A 21,193-nucleotide genomic window follows, 5' to 3' on the forward strand; every position below is an offset into this window, starting at 1 on the left:
CCGTAGTCAGAATTTTATTTCGAGAAGTGGGCTCATCCTTTATCAGCAGCAGGAATCTAAAGACGAAAAGGTGGGGGAATAGAAACCCTGAAGATGAATTTATCAGTATATTACAATATATTACAAAAGGAAGTAAAATTAATTACCACTAATACACTATTTAAGTTATTTATTTGTAGGATTTCGAGAGGGCTTCAGCCTCCTTAGCCCCCGTGACCACGTACCTGCGTCCAGTTGATTTAGTGCGCTTTGTTGTTGCATTTTAAAGTTGCATCGGAAAGTTGTAATAAAGCATAAACAAACATGTTGATGTGTAAATGTAATATATGTTCAATTCATTTAATTTTTTGGCTGAATTTTTTTTAAAAAAATAATGTAATCTTTTTCACTTCATCAATTTTCCCTTTTTTATTTGTACGTACGTACATCCTCCCTTGTTTTAAGGAATGGAATTCTGCTGATCCGTTTTTATTTCAATTACATCTAAAACACACAGAATGAAGAAATTATTGATTGCATTAGATTATTTTCCGTTTCTTTTCTTCCACATTTGGGTAATCGCGACGATGAAGATGTGTGATGATATGAAGAAGTCACACTCAGAAAGGACACCCATGCCCAGGGGCCCCAGGCCGAGATTCGAATTTGGGACGTAGCCGACGATTTGGGACACCTGACGTCGTAGCGCGCAGTGCTATCATTCCGCCACGGATACCGGCAGAACGAAGAAGAAAAAAGAACAAAACTAACGACAGACAATTTGTCAACTGTAGCTTTTGCTGCTGAGAAATGAGTCATCGTGACAAAGATACTCTATAGGTAACTCACATGGAGATGTGTAAGAAGACTACCACCAAAAGTCTGCACTTGTATAATTCGACAGTGCAAGAGAGAAGTGTCTTATTAGCCACGCCTCCCTCGTACAAGAAGCAACCAGTCAGAAAAAGTTGTACTTGTTCACCTTGTCCGACATCATATCAGCACGCTAGAATCGGAAAGAACTTGTTCCTAGTTCCTACCTTCCTACCTGAGAAAGTAGGAAAGTCGTTGAAAAACCCGACCAAACCCGACTGGCCGTAGTTTATGGAATTTCTACCTTAGAAGAGAATAGAAAAGGAATTTCACCTGTCTGTACTGTTGTTTGTATAATATACAAACAATTAGGCACTGTCAGGTGGTGTATCAACTTTCATATGGGATTTAAATCAATGCGGAAGTAATACGCAGTACCTACCTATAGTACGGATAATACTACACTCCGAATAGTAACAGAAGTCTCTGTTTGGAATGGAAAGCGGGAATGACAAAGCTGTTTTAGACAGCATATTTAATCCTCTCCTGCCAATTGGGGAACATCTGGATTTCTTCCAGGAGGAAACGTCGCAGGAATCAGAAGGTACAGTTTATTCTTCTTTCTAACTCAAATATGGGAAGGGGTAGAGTTCTTAATAATGGGACTCCCTGATGGTGTAGTGGTAACCTTGTTGCAAGGGGTCCCGAGTTCAATCTGTAGACGTAACTTGGTGGAGGCAAGGAGTGGAGGGGCACTTGCCCTAAGAATTTTCAGGTTTATTAAAATTTACAAGTTGATGATACCTTTGTCAACCTTGCGAGACATTAGGGGTAAAGTAATAATGAGTAAATTTATGATTTCTCAAATATAACAGTTAATTAGCAAATCATCCTGAACCCTATTTTTATGGAAAACTTTTCGATTCTTCCCCCCCTCAAAGTTAAGCCCAAAGTTAGATTGTGTCCCTCTCAAAGTTAAGCCTCAGGTTCCATTCTGCCCCCCACCCCTTCCCAAAGTTACGTCCGTGGTTCGATGGTGGAGGCACATTCCACAGTAGTTTAGATCCCACTTTAAACTGTAGGTCCTGTCATACTAGCCTAACTGAGAACAGAGGCGCAACCACGAATTTTTGTCTGGGGGTGGGGTAAGTACTAGGATAAACGTGCCAATAATAATAATAACATTATTGTTATTAGTAGTAGTAGTAGTATCAAAGACGTTATTATCCTCCTAAATTATGCAAAAGGGGGTAGAAGTTGCTGCTAAAGCATTTGTGTTTGAACAAACGATTTGAATTAATTTTTCAACACGTTCAATTTCACATTAATAATGGAAAACAAGCACACAAACTATTTTTGAAAGCCAGAAAATGCTTGATAAATGCATTCCAAATAATATAATTATTTTTTGCATTAACATGTATAACTTTCATGCACGATATATGTTTCACATTATGCAACATGGAACAAAGTGGACACTAAATTGTGTACGTATTCAAAGTTTCTTTAATACATGTATATACAACATGTATTATTTAAATACATTACACAACCAATTCATCCATTTTACAATAAACCAAGAGCAAAAATTACATAAATTGTCTCTGAAATGTGCACGCTCCTTTTCCTCAAAACAATTGTTCATGCATTTAAAAGAAAATCAATTAAGACAAGTGTTATTTCTCTGTCTGATAATTCCCATTGCATTACAGAGAACAATGGCAAATTGCGAGCGAAGCGAGCAAGAAAATTTTTTGGATCGATTTTTTTTTGCAGGCTGAAATCAATATTGATTTAATAGGGCGCAAATAATTTCACGGGACGCCAAATCATTCTCTTTTACAACTTTTGTGTCTCCCAGGTGGTGTAGTGGTAACATCGTCGCCTTGTGATCAAGAGGTCCCAGGTTCCATACCCGGTGGGGGCACACATGACACAGTGGTTCGGATCCCACTTTACACTGTAGGTCCAGTCCCGATTAGCCTTTCTGTGCGTAAAGTGGACTTAAAACAATAAATAAATAAATAAATTTTACAACTTATTTTCATTTAGATCGTTCGGCGCCCAGGGCCGACTCCCGCCGCCCCTTAGCTACAGTCCTGAACTTGATAAGACTAGAAAAGCAGGTAATGCGAGCAAGAAAACTTTACGAAAAGTATTTTTATTTGCATAAAATTTGAAGTTGTGGGCGGTAATTGCCCCCTGCAGGCACACTTGGCCCTCAATGTTTGCCCTCCCTTGAACTCATTTCCGTTCACGGTTTGGGGGGGGGGGAGGGGCAACCCTGCGGTTGCGCCACTGACTGAGAATAAGGTATACTAAAAATTAAGTCCACTTTATGCATAGATGCGCTAATCGGATATGGACCTACAGTTTAAAGTGAGATCCAAACTGCTATGTGCCTCCACCGGGTAAAATATGAAACAAATGTTGTGAATGGCAGTAAGGATACCAGAAAAAATGTGTAGAAGCAGAGGGCAGTTACAATTTTAATCCGGGATCAGTCGCTGCGCTCACTTTCAATTTTAATTGAGCGGCATTTTAACAATATTTGAACCGTGGTGCTCTATAGCTGACTTTTAGAGAGTTACGAGTGCCGTGATCACATTTGTATTGGATGATGTAATCGGGAGTGCGAAGGAGACCATTGATGTCAGAGTGAGCGCAGTGCTCACCCGCGACCGATGCCGTTAGTTTTTTAAGCTTTTTGCTCTTTCCTCAATAGATCTGCGTGATTTCCAGGGGTGCCCACAGGGGGGAATTGTGGCGCAGATTGCGCTATCGAAATTTTCAACATTTATATATTATTTCCAAAATAAATGTAAAGACGTTTACACCTTAGGTACACCATATTTAATCCATTAGATGAAGAAAATGAAGTACTTTGAGGTAGCGATGATGCCCACAGGTGAGTTTGTGAACTCACGTTATGTCCAACTTTTTTTTTTTTGGGGGGGGCGAATCTTTGTGATGGAAATTTGATGTGAAACAGTACAGCATTTGGCACAAGTTGAATTACGTTATTAACTAATTGCTGTTGCATAATAGCAAATTATAGACTGCCAAGGAAATTGTAATGGGTAATATTATTATTAAGGAAGTGGGGATATCCAACTCTTACACATTGGGTCTTAAATCGACACGTGGATTCTGGTCGGGGATTGAGGATTAAACGTTGGTGGAAGGGGGGGGGGGCAATATCCGACTATTGAATATCATTGTTAAATCTTAGATTATTGTGAGAATTTTAGTTAGGGGGCTGAGCATTAATTTTGGGGGATATCCAACTCTTGTGTATTAATATTACGTCCGAGATTGTAGCGGAAAATGTGGTTTGGAGGTTTTTCTTTTGGAGGGAGTAATATCTAGGTTGAAGGATTGAATATTAAATTTGAGATATGGAGCTCGTAGTAAAGTGTAAAATCTTAGATTGTCAAGGGATTTCTTTAGGGTTCGAACATTATATTTGGGAACTGTATTTAGCGATATGGTAAGCGCACGTTTCGGCGCCGAACATAGGAAAAGAGAAGCTGGAAAATAGTAAATATCGAGGGATCCTATGAAAGTATTGAAGTCCCATTAAATTAATATTCTTGCAAGCCTGCAAAGAAATAGATATAAAAGTTTTCTTGCGTTACAAAAATGTGTGTCTAGCATTTTCATGAGACGATTGTGAAGAATTATACTGTAGTCAGATGACCTAACGACTTTTTTTTTCTTAAGGAATACTCCTATGCGGTAGTATTCCCCATTTTCTCAACTTTCACACATATAACTTTTTACTAATATTCTAGGTTTTTCTCATTACGGACATACACAAACATCCATGTCCTAGCCGGGATTCAAACCCGGGGCCCTTGGCATAGCAGCCTGCTGTGAAAACCACTCTGCCATGGAGGTCGACAGGACTGAGCTACCGTGGCTCATACATTTGGAATAGGTATTTTAATAAGAAATAAGCCCTCAAGTTACCTTGTAAGAAAGTTTCCTTGTCTTTCGCTCTTGCAAAATAGAGTGGAGAAAAATAAGTGAAATTACTCGCTCCTCTAGCACCCCAACGGTGCTTCTTAGAACAAAAATGCACATAACCTTTTTTGTAGAGAATTTTATGTAGATTATTTTTCATCATAACCTCTTTTGTTGTAAAGTGCTTTCCAAGCAAGATATTTGCAAAAAAAACTGATTTTAGGCGCCATTTTTCAAAGATGGCTGCCAAATCCGGGGTGTACAGGTGTGCAAAATTAATATGTTGTTAAGAATCCTTTTAGGAAGATAACAACATTTGTTCCAGCTTTCCCCGATTTTTTTCCTTATTGGACCCCAAAATCATCCCTTGTTGACTGGCCTAAGTAACGCCTTGTACATTACTCGATAATGTCAATAAATAGTGTCAAATTCGCATTTCTAACTTAGTGTTGCAGGGTAATTTTGCTTTAGCAAGTGAAATCTGCACTTAATTATTGTTATGTATTACATAACACTAAAAAAAATGTAATTACCCCAAGCAGAGGGGGTGAGTTCTTTGAAGGAGACACCTTATTATATTCTCGTCCCGGCCTTAGGAATTTCTAGCTAGGGTTCTGTAATTTTCAATCTTACGTTGTATAAGGCTTTGTGTTAAATACCCAAATTGTGGGTTATTGAAATCTTGTTCTCCAACCACAAACACTGTTTAAATACATATTTATATAATTATGACACTTGAGATTGCTAGCTTTCCGTTATTTCGAAAATTTGAACCATTAACAAATATGGACAGTTTAACAGGCTATTGTATTAAAATTAAATGAATTATTACGTATTCACCAAAATATTTTGAGGGGTAATGCATCCACGGTCTAGCTGGGGGATGGAAACCTCTGTTTAAGGAGGCCGGGCAGATCATGTATCGTGTTCAATAAAACTTAAAAAACGTTACTTTCAGTAGACACGCTATCATAATTAAATACTTCATGTGGATTACCACGATTTGGGGGGGGGGGGTTGCACCATTGGCCTTGGGCGGAATGGGCACACCTGGTGATTTCTAGTGAGTTCTTGTCTCATTATCTTTTTTGTGTCCTGTAAATAGGCAGCGTGAGAAGTGTCCGAGTGGTTTTAGTTGATTTTATCTTGTGAATACTCTAAAAATGTCTAATACAGATAATCAGCGAGTGGCTGGAAGAAGCCACAGACGACCAGGTGGATTTACAGTTCCCTTCTGATTTGGAAGACTCTGGTGACTCAGATGTCCGCCAAGCAGAAAATAGTGACCATGATAGTGCTTCTGAGGTGTCAGCAGACGACGAGGAAGACCAGGATAAAGATTTAGAATATCTTAGGGCGCAGTATCTTGGAAAAGACAAAGTTACGCTGTGGAACGTTCATTGTAATAAATATGTAGAATATAACAAACAGATGACTAGATTAATAAAAAGTTAATATTTGTATTAATGAGAAAATAATATAAAAATATCTAGAAATACAAAAAACAAAGAATACTGAAAGTGGTTGTCTGTACCGAAATAGCGACTGATGGTGTGGCTCGAGTGAGCGTGACCTATTGCAGGTTAAAAAGTCCCAAATAATATTAAAAATATGTATTTTGGCTGACATAATTCATGTGGTTTTTGTTTGTTTTGGGGAACTAGCTGACTGGTCTTGGATCATCATGCATATAACCAGGCAAATAAGTCCAGCTCCACTTTTACTCATTTTCCTCTTACGGTTGTCAGCCAGTTTGTTGGACAATGCATTCAGCGTTCAATGGACAATTTGCCAGGCAATGTTTTATGTGCATACCACTGTTTATATATATATATATATATATTCCACCAATTTTAATTTCCAGATCATCATATTCGATGTTCTAGTTTCTAATTCCATCTTTCTACATGATAATAATTCATGTGTTCCCTTGGGAAATGTCCCATCATTCTTCCTTCTCCCAGATATACACCAAACTCTCTGCTTGCAGCCACCATGTGGGAAACTAACGCTGAAGTATCATATGGCGAAGGATAGATGCTGGTAAAGGTACGGTCCCTAAACCACTAATAAAAGCTATGCTTTTCGGCTTCTCTCAAAAACAGCCGAGCCAAGCAGACAGCAGACACTACTAGCAGAAAGCATATAAGTGTTAACACGATCTCGAAGATGAATATTTGCTTTATTATAAACACGGAATTATTGAAATAAATCATTATAACTGTTCGAAATTCCATGTAAGCATATGTACTTTAAAGCATTTGCATTACTTTAAGTTTCACGATTTGTAAAACGTGTCAATAATGTCGACATTCAGGTTTTTCTTTAAAGACAAACATGTTGTCCCTGGCACTACAGCACGCTGGAATCTGAAGAACAGCTGGCTGTTGTCCGCCTCACACCTCTCTCATCTCAAATTGCAACGACACGCCAGTGTTGACAACTACCAAATAATTTACATGATATTTATTGCGAGTTTCCAAACAAACAAATTCAATAAACTGATGTTTTTTCGATAACACTTATGTCAAGAAAGCAATGAAACTCTCTTCTGAGACCTGCAAATAGCAAAAACGTAAAGTCCTAAATGTTATCAAACTCAATATACTATTTTTATTAATGATACATTGTCAAATAAATAAATAAATAAAAAAAATCTGCGCATTTTCTTCCTGTTCTAATGACCTATTATTCCAACGCTTAAGGTTCAAGTCAGTTATTTTACTCTCCCGTGAACAATAATTTTTACAACAAAGTTGGTATCATTTTTCTGTTAGTTTCGGAGCTTTTCGGAACATTTTCCATTTGTGTGGGAAGAACGAGTGGTTCAAGTGAGCGTTCTCATTTGTTTGGTATGTTGTGACTGTACCAAAACAAACATGAATATTTCAAATTGTGTATGGGAAACTGTAAGTAATAGCAAGTATTTTATTATATCAATAACGTGACAAGAATTTTGAGCTAAGTAGCATGGCCGTTGAGAGAGGAGTTTGGGGATATATTATTATTATTATTTAAAATGCCATTTCTTTCCTAGATAAACTGGGGCAACAGGCTGTATAATTTATTTACTCCCCCACTTTCAGAGTACTGCATTGCTTGCCTTCTCCATAAGACCATGCTTCGCCACTGACTTAAATCATTGTGCACTTCACACCGTTGATTCCTAATAAATGTCCAAAATAATAATAATAAAAAAATATCATATAAACAATGATAAACTATACAAGTCTTTCATATGCTTTTAAATTTTTCCTAACCAGTTACTAATTTTGAAATTCTTTTAATTTTAAGATAATACAACAGAGGTGAGACCTGAAGTGAAATTCTTTGAGGCCGAAGGAGTAAAAGCAGCAGAAAATGGGAACTTGGAGGCAGCAGTAAACTTTTTCACCAAGGCCATTGAACAGGATCCAAAGAATCCATCATGCTACAACAACAGAGCACAGGCATACAGGCTTACAGGAAGCATACCAGGTAACTGTCGAGACAAATTTGTGGCATCATGCTATGTGAAGATTTTGAGCAATATTTTAAGCTAACGCTTTTCAACTTACGAATGTCAAAATTACGATGTTCAGTAACCAAAATTGCTAGAAAGTATTTTACTCATTATTCACTACATATTTATAATAAAATAATTTTACTTTTAGATGTAATTGTTCTAAACTGTATGCATTACTCGGTAATTCGCTTAATGGTTCTTTAATTGAGGCACTGTGCACGGATCAAGAAGTTATCAGAAATAACCATTTATACTTAGATTTTTACTTTCAAGAAGTTGTCAGAAATAACCATTTATACTTAGATTTTTAGTTTCATTCCACTTATTTAAAGAATTTGCAATCTCAAAACATATTCCACAAGAAGCTAGAAAGCACAATAACTATGAAGCTGATAGTGATTATAATCTGATAATGGTTACATTAATTAATTTGATAAATGATTTTTATCGATCTGACATTGGTATCCTGTGACTTGATGAACAAGATTCTCTGGGGTTAATGACCACCTCACCTGGTCAATAGCCTGAGAGAACCTGCTCATCATATAATTTCTAAAATTCTGCCTTTTTTAGTGCCAAATACTAATGTAAATGTAAATGTAAATTCCCCATATCAGGGGCGGTGCCAGAAATTTTCGACCGGGTGGGCAGAAGCTGTATATTGATAGATTAGGGTGGGCAGGTATAAATGTAAGGCCATATATATACATGCATATAAGACACATATATGTACGACATACATGCATATGTATCCCCTTCTCTCTTACACTCCTGATTTACCTTCACTTCTATTCCCTCCCCTTTTCATTTTTTCTGTTTTACTCCCTAATGCCTTCTTATAGCTTTCTCAGCTTGTTACCTCTTTCTCCATTTCACTTTCTCTCGTTCCATTCTTCAAATGTTTCTCTTGACTGCCATGCACATACACATCACATGTATGTGTGTGTGTGTGTGTGTGTGTGTTTGGTGTCTTTCCTCTTACTTTTCTAATCTATTCTCGCATCTTGTTCCACTTTTTTATCTCCGATGAACACAATTATTTCAAGGTAAGTGTTTGTGTGTGCGCAGCCATACATTCTAATCACATTCTTTCCTTCATGTCAATGTAGTGAAATAAATGTGAATTGGTTGCATCATATTTTGTCCTTCAAGTGCAAAATTACAAGGCACATATACCTACTCCACTTTATATATTAGGCGACAGTGATAGAAATTGTGATGGTAGACAATGGTGAAGGATTAAATTACTTTTTCGTAATTTAAATGCATGTTTCTGATCATATTATTTTCATCATATGAGTTTTTGACTGAAACTTGGTGGTTAATGATCACTTTTCCCGCTCCTCCTAATTGCCGCCACTGGATATTTGGGTAAAAAATTAATGTCTTATTGGGAATGTAAACACACACACACACACATGGAAAAAACAATTATTTGTTCATTCTGCATAAAGTATCCCCAGGTTTATGAAAGGCTATTTTGACAAAATATCATCCAAAGGTAATAATCAAGTAAGTCTTTGTTACTCATGCGGGAGAAGTGATACACGTATGGTTAGATGAACACATGCACTGAGGTAACAAATAGTTCGCATTTTGAGGAATGTGATTTTGGACACAAGGAATTCATCAAAATTGATCACTATACCCGGTAATTCATCTCTCCTTCACAGACGACTTGGGGTGTATGCGTGACCTTTTCGAAAGCGCTCAAATGTCAACCTCTATCCTGCACAGTATACTCTGGAAACTTTAATTTTGCAGGCGAACCACAGTCAAAATAATAATTTGTGTGTGTGGGGGGGGGGGGGGTTGTATTTTTAATGTCTGCGTGTATATGTTTTCCCTCCTTCGTTACTTTCATCTAATCACAGCCAAAATTAGCAGGAAAGTGAATTCACGTAGAACAAATCAGTCAAATCAGCAAACAACTTATTCTTCCAAAAGTGGATTTCCATTAGTTCAAACCACTTCGAAAGTTGAGGTGGTAGTTTCAATTTCACAGTGTTTCATTGTTGGATCAAGGCAGCTAACACCGTGGAACAATAATGTTGTTTTCCGAAAGTCCCAAATATTTGTCTCTGGCAATACACCCACCTCAATGAACACATCTTTTATGGTGATAATATAACACGTTCCCTGTGAGTTCTTTCTGTATTTTTTTTCTCCAATGGCATAACGTTGTCGCCTTATAATGAAGAGGTTCTGGTTTCTACTGCCCCCTCCCCTGGTGGAAGCACAATGCACACTGGTCCGGACTCCACTTTAAACTGTAGGTTTAATCCCGATTAGCTATCTGAGCATAAAATTCGACTTGAAAACAAATGAACATAATTTTTCTTATGGATACTTCGTGACATACCTTCTCTTCTTTACTTCATCTGCATCTACAGATTCTGTTGACCTTTTCGGCTAAACCTCTGATGCTTCTAAAGTTTAAACCATTCTCATCGTGATTGATTAGTTCTCTGACGCCCTCAAAACAAAGCCTTCCAACCCCTTATTCTTTTACGAGTAATTCTACGTAAGTTAATCACAAGAAAGATCACATGATTACGTAACTGATAGGCAAAATTTATGTGTAGAACTAGGATTTCTAAATAGAATTAGCCACCCATTATCAATTCAATATTTCTGTTGCTTTTTCCAAACCTACATAATTGATTGATTGATTTAGTTTATTTTACTTCGAGTTTTGTGCCTCTTGGCTAATTTGCGAAGATAGGGATGAGTGATGAAATTGATGAATGGGCATTCACAAACAACCAAGCCCGAGCGGGATTCGAACCCGGGACCCTTGGCGTCGCAGCGCGATGTGCTAACCACACGGCCACTGGGCCAAAACCCACATAACTGTTACATCAAAATTAATATACCTCGGTATTGTAGTGGATATTGTGATTGCTTCTGATCAGTATTTATTAGTAGATATTTGAAAATCACAGGTATGTAAAATAAAAACATAAATATAAAAATTGTAATGAAATAAAGAAAGTGACACTTCTGGAATTTCAATGTAGACCTAATTAAAAAGTTGAAATAATTTATTGTGTTGTTGGAGGAAACAACGCTGAGGTTTTTATTTCTTTATTTAGAGATCATTTTAATCATATGCAGGCTGGGATTTATATATGTGAAGACCCAGAGTTTACAACACCAAGATCCCACCCCAATCCCCTCCACAGTTTCAGTTATGACTTTTCGCCAAGCTACATGAGGTGTTTAGTTATACGTATTTCTTCATTTTCATCACATCCAAAGTACCTAATTTTTTTCTTTATGTGGTACTTTTCAAAGCAGTTTTTTTCCCCAGTGAAGGCCCGGAGCTGCAGCTGTCAAGCTCACCCTAAATCCTGATCTAATTTTGACCATACCCTGCATAATTTTGCACCTCCTAAGCCCACTAGCTGCTTCTAATCATAGAAGTATTCAATTGGTCACAGTTTTCTTGTTTCAAGATCTCTAGTAATTCCTTTTGCTTTCTAATGACAAAGTTAAATGAGCTTTTTATGTGAACATTTCTAGTATAGATAATATTCATTAGTAAAATATACATCTAATGAACACCAGAATACACTTTTTTATTGCACAATTCACATATCTTTAAGTATATGTACTTAGTGAATTTGATTGGATGGGCAATCGGGTGGGCACAGAAATTTTTGGGTGGGCGCTTGCCCAGCCCTGTCGCCGTCCCTGCCCCATATATTTTTTTATAAAAATACATTTTTAAGATTCTATTTCTAAGGGACTTCTGTCCCCAATGAGAATTGAAGGGCTCGGGTGTAAAACATGGTAAGTGACATTTTGTTCATTTTTGAGTTACAGATTAAAATGTGCCATCCTTCAATTTTCAAGTGAAATTGCCATGCCATACAATTTGTGACTCAGTAGAGCCTTCTGAAATTAGTAAACACAACACAAAAACAATTTATCTACAGTATAGCTTCTAACAACCTTTTTTCTTAATGAACTCTGAAATAACCAAAATGTCACAATACCATGTTTTACACCCAAGGTCTTAAATTATTTTGCCATATAATTGTGCAAGGTCAGTAGTTTCCAGCTAAACATCAATGAACATTTTTTTATCACTGCATACAAATAGCAATGTAGTGAAATATGATTCATTTTCTTACATATGAAGAAGCCCTTAATGACTTGCACAATGCCTTGCTCTTGAGTGAAGGCAAAGGATACACAGCTCGTCAAGCCTTCTGTCAACGTGGCCTTATTTATCGAAAGGAAGGGAAAGAGGATGAGGCAAGAATGGACTTTGAAACAGCTGCGAAGTTAGGAAGTGAATTTGCTAAAGCTCAAGTATGTAATATTTTATTTACACATTTTTCAGTGGCTGAATTGTGCAGTATAATAGTATAAGTTTCCTGCATGCAATATGATGCCTTCATTTTTGACACGAATTTTTCGACATGGTAATAATATAAAATTTATATACTCACAAAGGTAGGTAATTATACACAAGACAGAGACTTAAGTTGAAACACACACAAAACTTAAATAAAATAAATGAATCTAACTTATTAATAGGAGACAAGAGTGAAGATAAAAATTGAAGATACAGACCAGCATGGTGGGTGAATATTTTGATACATTGTCTTTTTATTTCCATTTTGGTTATTTTCTTTTGCTTTTCTACGTCTCTGGTTAATCATGGTCATGCGGATCGATAATGAGCTTATAAGATGGATAATGGAACTAAGACATGATATACCTATAACTTCATCAGTGTTTGATCTTGAGCCCTCTGGCTTTAGTGACCATTGCACCACAGTGGCTGGATATTCTTATTGTGAGAGTTGTGGACCATGCCAAAGTAATTTATTTCTTTTATTCATTACGCCACGAGATCCAAGCTGCAGTAGCTCAGTTGTTAGTGTGTCCGACTACCATGCGAGAAACCCAGGTTTGACCAGAGGTGGGGGAAAACCAGTTTTTTTTTTCACCTGTTCAAGTGGCTCCAGCACCCACCCAGCATCCTATAAAGTGGATACCTGGAGGAAACTCGGGGGGGGGGGGGGGGGTAAAGGTGGCCAGGGGCATGGTGCTGATCACAATCCCACCTTTGGCCATGATCAAGAAAGTGTGGGGCCCTAACTAACCCCCCCTCTCCTTATACCTTCATGGTATGGTGCAAAGCACAGGGGAGCACTTTACTTTTATATTTTTAGATCCAGTAAGCGTGTCTCATTCTTTCAGATTTGCTCATTTCAAACATGAAAATAACATTTATTCTACACAATTTCTTAGTTACATGAAATGTCACTTCCACAGTAGAACATGAGCCAGGCAGTAAAACATGCGACATCATCATCATCACATTGGCAACACAGCTTGAAATTGGGTCTATGCTTGTAAGATATATGGTCATTCATCTATTCATCATGCGACAGTAGTGCCACAGTGTAGTGTTCTGCAATAACACTATGGCAACATCTACAGTTAATGGTTGTGCAAATTATCCAAATACATCTCTGTTCAAACTTCTCACAGAGGAAACATGTGTCAAATGACAGACCACAATCTTACTTTGTACATTTCATCTTAGTGTGGTATTTGAAAAAATTCTAAGTGAGAATTCAAGCACCTTTTCAAAAAATCAGGATATATATGTAGAATTTTCTCAAAGGCCAAAATATTACAAGCAGAGGGAGAAGGATCCTCTCACCATGTTCAAATGCCATGCATATTATATACTGTAAACTCCCAAATTTTACATTTTCCTGCATTCAAAGCTTTTGTATAGTGGAACTGTTGTGTACCGACTGATCATCTATGATAGACCTGATCTGCATCATCAGTGTGCGCCAGAACTTATTATTTTGTGTTGTTTAACGTCAGTCTGTTATCTAGTTTGCATCATTTATGACTCAAAATCTATACCGTCCTTCGCGACGAAACGTCTAGCATCTATACCATAATGTAAGTTCTTTATACAAATTGTGTTATATTGTTCGTTAATTATACACTTTTGCTTGTGTGTAAACTCGTCATATTCTTTACTCCATACTCCAGAATATTGAAGAATCCAAAGAACCCGAACAGGAACCACAAGCAAAAAAAGCCTGCGCAGACCCACGACTCCTGTGCACCTTACTAACATGTGGAGGGGAGGGGCAGAGTGGAGCATGCTTCCTCATAGCCAGAGTTGAACGGAAGAAGGGGAAGGTGCACAGAGACTTTTCGCCAAAGATTATTTTTTCTTTGTGGTTGCCCTATAGCTTGGTCCCCTCAGAAACACCAAGGATAGGACAAGCCTATGACCTTTGGCATCCTATTTTTAAACAAATGAAAAACTAACAGAATTGGAACATCAATGCAAGTACATCTGACGAACTAACCTGAAAGTATGCACAATTATTTTTACATAATATAGTGTGGTTAGATTGTGGGCCCTTAAGTACGAGCTGTTGTGAATGGTAACAGGGTGCCATTGAAGCTGATAAATATTTCTTTGCAAGTGATATTATTCTTACTGTAATTTAATTGATATGTCTTACTGTGTGTTAAGTTATCTATCCACTCTTGAACAATCGAAGTTAAAGAATTGATAATTGTTTTGGAAGAAGTATCCCTCAAACCATATCGTACTATCTGCATTGGAGTTATACAGAATATACAAAAAAAGGTGGCATGCTGTATTTTCAAAATGTGATCTGATATAACACAAATTCGATGAATTCCACTGAATTCAACACCATCAAATCATACTTTCTTACCTTTTACAGAAACAAAGTTCCCTAGTGTTAAATATCATAATGTATTTTTAATTGAGATATAATGTATTTTCTCCACAGGTCATACAGATGAATCCATATGCAGCAATGTGCAATAAGATGCTCCATGACATGTTCACACAGTTACAAAAGGGGGAAACTGGAGGTGCTGCAATGTAATGCAATCTTTTCAATCATTTTATTTTCTGGATTGAAGTAACTTTGTCAACTCTGGTAATCATCATCTACGTAATAAAGTATTTCAATTACTTTAAAATATAGAATTTTGTTTTGCAAATGATACACACATACATTTCTAAGTGTGAAAATAAATCTTTTCATTCCACTTGCAGAGTTCAGTGCTAAATGTAGGGATGATCGATACCGATAAAGTACCAATGTAAAATTTACCGATACAGATTCGATATAAAATTCCACACGGTCCTTTAAGAACCTGAATGGATCATTGACCTCCTTAATAAATGTGTGTTTCGAGGTGACTGCAAGTAGGATATGGACATTATCCATAAAAATTATAACAAAATGGCTGAATGTTCAACTATATCAGATCGGTACAACAGGGTGTCTACCAAAATAACAAATCCGAAATTCTTGACCTTTCCCCCCCCCCCCCTTTTTATCTTAACATTTATTTAATTGGGAGATGAAAACTGAAGCTGCACTTTAAGAAGAAATTTAGACTTACTTTAATTATTAATGCATGTAAAAATTAATGCTACAAACTTCATCCTGGATGGGGAATGGACACATTACTTTATATTTACAAAACTTCCCACATATCCAAGAATGTATTCTTAAGAAATAATGTGAACAAGAATGTAATTCTTAAGAAATAAAGTGAACAAATCTTAACCACAGTTGCATACAATTTTAGATTTCAAAGTATTCAATTTTTATGTAATGTAAATTCAATCTACCGTAAAAAAAACTTGACCTACTTGTTGATTTCTTGATTGGCAGACTCCCTGTAAAATAATTGGTAATTTTACTGATAAATCGAAATGTCTATATCTGTTGATTCCGATCGAGTACCGATCAATCTGTCCAATCCCTAGTTAAAAGTATTCCTTCACCACAACTGCACAAGCCTAACAAAATTTTTGTGTCTGCTTTTATGTTACTAATTTAGGATTCACAAATGGAAATGAAAGACTGGAAAAGCTGAAGATAAGACTAGAATAATGAGATACACTTAAACTTCTCCAGCCTTATATTGACTTCCTGGGAATGAGTGCTTGCAGCCTGGATCTTCCAGGTATCTTGTACTAAATTGGATGCATGAGGAATGAGGAAAATTAGTACAAACTAGGGATGGGCCGATATGAAATTTTGGCCAATCCCGATACCTGGTATTCTACCGATCCGATATAAAATTAGAAATGGTCCTTGAAGAACCTGAAATGTTCATTGATCTCCTTAATAAATGTGTGTTTCGAGGTTACTGCAGTGCAAAAGAAGTTGAATATTTAGACTATTACTTTTTTTTAGAAAGTAGGGCATTGAGATTATCCATAAAAATTACAACAAAATGGCAGAATTTTGCACTAAATTATGAGATATTTTTCGATATATTGCATTGGTAAAATAATCGGTAAATTTTTACTGATATGCCTATATCGGCCAATACCGATAGAGTACCGATTAATCGGTCCCATCCCTAGTACAAACATAAAAGTATTTACTTCAATGGTGTAAAAGTTTGTTCCCCCTTGTTCATCCAGAATAAATTCACTCTGATAAATCAATCAACTAACACAGAAGAAAGCAATTTCAAATACAATAGTGGAAGTTGATGCATTCATTCCAGACTGCAGAAACAATTTGAAACCCCAACTCAATTTAATTTCAGTCATACATTTCTAAATTTACAAATTCAATTTCATTTACCTTAAATTTGGAATGCTTTTATAATATTCCTCCATTTTCTATGAAAACAAGAACAATTTTTTATCATAAATATTTCTGGGCTCCAGGTCATGAAGTTGTTGCCTGGAAAACCAGAGGCATTTAGCAACCTTATCATATTTGATTACCTATATATAAAGAAAAAGACCATTAAGTCTTGTAAATTAAATCACATTATAATTAAATTAATTCATCTGATTTTCTTGCTACTTGAACAATGATGATACTATAGCAAGTATAGTATTTATTAATCAAGTAATTTACCATTTGCTATTTATAAAAATTTTAGTCATATTATTAGCTTGGGTTTTTGCTTTAAGTCCAGGATACGAGGCTAATCAGTACTGGATCTACAGTTTAAACTGGGATCTGAACTACTGTGCACCCCTACCAGGTATCGAACCTGGGACTTCTTGATTACAAGGTGAAAACGTTATCACTAAGCCATGGAGAGGCCTTCATGTAATTAGATCTCTCTACGTACTACTAACTAAAGTGTCTCATGGTAGTATACGTACTTGTCAGTGTAGCATTAATGCAGTTTCAAAATGATTTGCAGGAGAAAGTTGATAGTTGACAGATATAGTCCCAGATGAAGTTTGCAAAGTCAAGTGACTATCTTTCCAATGTACACCTGGTTCTTTCCTTTGTGTAAACATAAGAATCAACGTTAATATGGTGGGACCTCAATTTTACATTTTTCAGAGGACTACAGTCAAAAAACTTAAAAAGACTGGAGCTACAGTTTACAATGGGAACTTGACCAATATGCAATACGACTCCCTGGGGATCAAACCTGAGATAATTGGATTATAAGATGACAGAGTTACCACTATGCTATTGGGTAGATCTCTTTTCAGTACCTTTACGTAAGGAGTAATTTAAATTTGTTTTATGTACTAATTCTAAATGAAATAATCCATTTACATAATCTCTACTTATCAGCTCAGACAAACTCTGCAGATGTAATTAGCATTTATCTATTAGCTTGTATGCATTTCTGTGGAGGTGCTACAAGCATAAGATAAAGTTTGTTTAGTATCATTCTTAATAATTTCTTTTTAAGAAATTGTTTTCATCTGAAAATATAAAATGTGCGCAGTAGGGTGGGTCAAACAATTCCTTTCTTTCCCCAATTTTAAAAACACAGGGCTATTAAGTTGATTGATTTGGTGTTTAAAGTTCACTTTATGCACAGTAAGGCTAATTGGGACTAGATCTACAGTTTATAGTAAGATCTGAACCACTATGTGCCTCCACCAGATTTCGATTGAGTTTATTTTACTTCGCGTTTTGTGCCTCTTGGCTAATTTGAGAAGATGGGGATGAGTGATGAAACTGATGAATGGACATTCACAAACAACCAAGCCTGAGCGGGATTCGAACCCGGGACCCTTGGCGTAGCAGCGCGATGTGCTAACCACTCGGCCACAGGGTCCAGCCCACCAGGTATCAAACCTGGGGCTATAAGGTTGCATTGTTATAAAACTTTGGCATACAGCTTTGAGGATCCCAAAACAGAATTTGTTCTTTTCGTATTTGGAAAAGGGGTGAGGAGAGGTCGAATCCCTTTTTGTAATGAAAATTAAAATTCCCACCTGTGATGATCAGACATGCATCACCTTTGGAGAATGTTAATAGTTAAACATCTTTTCATAAGTTACAGGAAATTAATCAGTGCACACATGAATGACACCTGCATGCAGAGCACACGGTGACTTATGAGGTGGTGGAAGTTTTGATGTAGGTTATAGACTTCCATGTGGCATAGCTTTTCTATATAGAAAATGGAAAGATTTTGTAGAGAAAATTAACAAAAGGACTCTTTCCCTTCACTATCGTATCACCCCTTACAAAGAATCTTGGGCACACATTTAAAAGGGGATTCCCTGAAAGTACCATAGGGCAATTCATTCATTCATTTGCAGATGAAAGGAAACTGGAGCAAGGAGTAACCAGGAAATTTAATCTTCAAAAGAAATCAATAAAATGTTTGGTCTGTGCTGAATTACTGCAACTACTTACTATTCCAAAGTGAAAATGTCCCAAATATCTTCTAATATTTGGTCTAGGAATTAATTTGTGCGGTTGTTACGCACACATTGAAGCTGTAGTTCAAACACAAAATACATAAATACCTTAAGAAAAATATTGTCCATCGCAAGCCACCACTTTCGCCCATCTGTCAGGCAAGTTACGGATTCCGTGGCGAAAGAAGTCCTCATCTTTTAAAGCGATCCAGTCAGAGACCCATTTTTCGATATCTTCTGAAGAAGTGAACTGCTGTCCAATCAAATCGTTATTCATGCAATCGAACAAGTAGTAGTCCGAAGGAGCAACGTCTGGTGAATACGGCGGGTGGGGTAAAACTTCCCATCCGACATTTTCTAAATAGGTTTTGCGACATGTGGGCGAGCGTTATCATGTTGAAAAATAAGTTTATCATGTCTGTTCTCCCATTCTGGTCGTTTCCTGGCCAGAGCTTGCTTCAAATGCATTAATTGTCGTCGATAACGTTCTCCATTAATAGTTTCACCCGGTTGCAGCAGCTCATAGTACACCACACCTTTCATATCTCACCATATGCACAGCATAACCTTTGCACAGTGAATATCTCGTTTCGGTTGTGATGGACCTGGTTCACCTGACTTCACCCAGGCCTTTTTTCGTTTCGGGTTCTCGTAATGGATCCACTTCTCATCACCAGTAACAATGCGATGCAAAAACCCCTTTCTTTTCTGTCTTTGAAGCAGCAATTTGCAAATGGTTTTTCGTCTTTCAACATCTCTGTCTTTCAATTCATGTGGAACCCAATGTGACATCTTTTGAATCATTCCCATGGCTTTGAGGCATTTGGAAACTGTTGTTTGATCAACGCCTAATGCTTCTGCAAGTTCTTCCTGTGTTTGACATGAATCCTGATTGAGCAATGCTCTCAATTCTTCGTCTTCAAATTTTTTTGGCTGTCCAGGTCTCTCTTGGTCTTCCAGGCCGAAATCACCACTTCTAAACCGTGCAAACCACTTCTGACACGTTCGCTCAGCTAGCGCATGGTCACCATACACTTCCACCAAAACACGATGACTTTCGGTAGCACTTTTCTGCATGTTAAAGTAATGAAGCAGAACACCCCGCAATAACACTTTATCTGGCACAAACTGCACCATGTTCAGTTGACTACAAAATGCTGTTGTTGACGCGTCAATCAACTGCCCTATACTACGAACGATGCGCGCTGACAAGAGTTTTCAACGCATATGTGGCTACATGGAACTGTGGGACGATACGCTCGTTACGCCATCTCTTGTCCAGGCACACGAATTAATTCCTAGACCAAATATATAAAAATGGATGTGTGTGTGTGTGTGTATATGTGTTTCTTCCAGCATAACTCTCGAACGCCTGGAGCGATTTCAACCAAACTTGGAATTCGTATCACTTGCAATCTAGAAAGAAATACTGTGGGGGTAAGACACCCCTAGGGGTGGGGGGAGGGGGTGACATCTAAAAATAATCGAAAACGACCGATATTAGTGTGGAATCCATAGTCTTTGGGCTCGCTAAGATGAATAGTGACTCTCCCAATGCAGTTCACCTCCAAGACACCCCTGGCACCCATGGAGGTGGGAAGGGGGTGACATGTAAAAATAATCAAAAACTACCAATATTAGTGTGGAATCCATAGTTTTCAGGGTCGATAAGATGAATAGGGACACTCCCAATGGCGTTCAACTGCCAGACACCCCTGGCACCCCTAGGATTAGGGGTGGGAGATGGGTGACATGTAAAACGACCGATATTAGAGTGGAATCAATAGTTTTCGGGGTCGCCAAGATGAATAGTGACACTTCCAATGCCGTTCAACTCCAAGACACCTCTGGCAACTCTAGGGTTGGGGGGCGACAGGTAAAACGACCGATATTGGTGTGGAATCCATTGTTTTCGGGGCTGCTAAGATGAATAGTTACACTCCCAATGCCGTTTAATTTATTTATTCTTGCTCTTGGAGGTGGAACTCAAAATGTTGTTCGTAAATTGTTGTTAAATTTATATTATAGTGAATTTGTAATATATATTACTTTATAATTTGTATACTGTACTTATGCTTTTAAATAGCTGTAAATAAAATTAGTTACATTTTACGCTATAGTTAGAATTCATTAAACACCCGGGCAACGTCAGCTAGTAGGTTGATAAAGAACAAGTTTCAGAGAAAAATGATGGTGATGATACTAATACTAGTGCTAGCTAGTAAGTGCTGGAGAATGAC

At 37.3% G+C, this 21,193-nt stretch overlaps 1 protein-coding gene across 1 annotated transcript; it reads left to right on the plus strand.

Annotated features, from left to right (window-relative positions):
• The first annotated feature begins 1,018 nt into the window (after positions 1 to 1,018).
• On the plus strand, positions 1,019 to 15,884 carry LOC145986509 (tetratricopeptide repeat protein 36). The gene is made up of 4 exons (XM_083120597.1): positions 1,019 to 1,396; positions 8,053 to 8,235; positions 12,411 to 12,583; positions 15,079 to 15,884. The coding sequence occupies exons 1-4, from the start codon at positions 1,288 to 1,290 to the stop codon at positions 15,175 to 15,177; spliced, it is 564 nt and encodes a 187-aa protein (XP_082976723.1). The 5' UTR covers positions 1,019 to 1,287; the 3' UTR covers positions 15,178 to 15,884.
• Positions 15,885 to 21,193: the final 5,309 nt, after the last annotated feature.

The sequence above is a fragment of the Lepisma saccharinum genome, chromosome 4 (assembly GCF_977018435.1).
Source record: "Lepisma saccharinum chromosome 4, izLepSacc3.1, whole genome shotgun sequence".
Taxonomy (NCBI): Eukaryota; Metazoa; Arthropoda; class Insecta; order Zygentoma; family Lepismatidae; genus Lepisma; species Lepisma saccharinum.

Coding starts and splice junctions, on each gene's coding strand:
- LOC145986509 (XM_083120597.1), top strand. CDS start 1,288: ATGGAAAGCGGGAATGACAAAGCTGTTTTAGACAGCATATTTAATCCT. Junction 1,397..8,052: donor AACGTCGCAGGAATCAGAAG/GTACAGTTTATT, acceptor TTTAATTTTAAG/ATAATACAACAGAGGTGAGA. Junction 12,584..15,078: donor GTGAATTTGCTAAAGCTCAA/GTATGTAATATT, acceptor TTTTCTCCACAG/GTCATACAGATGAATCCATA.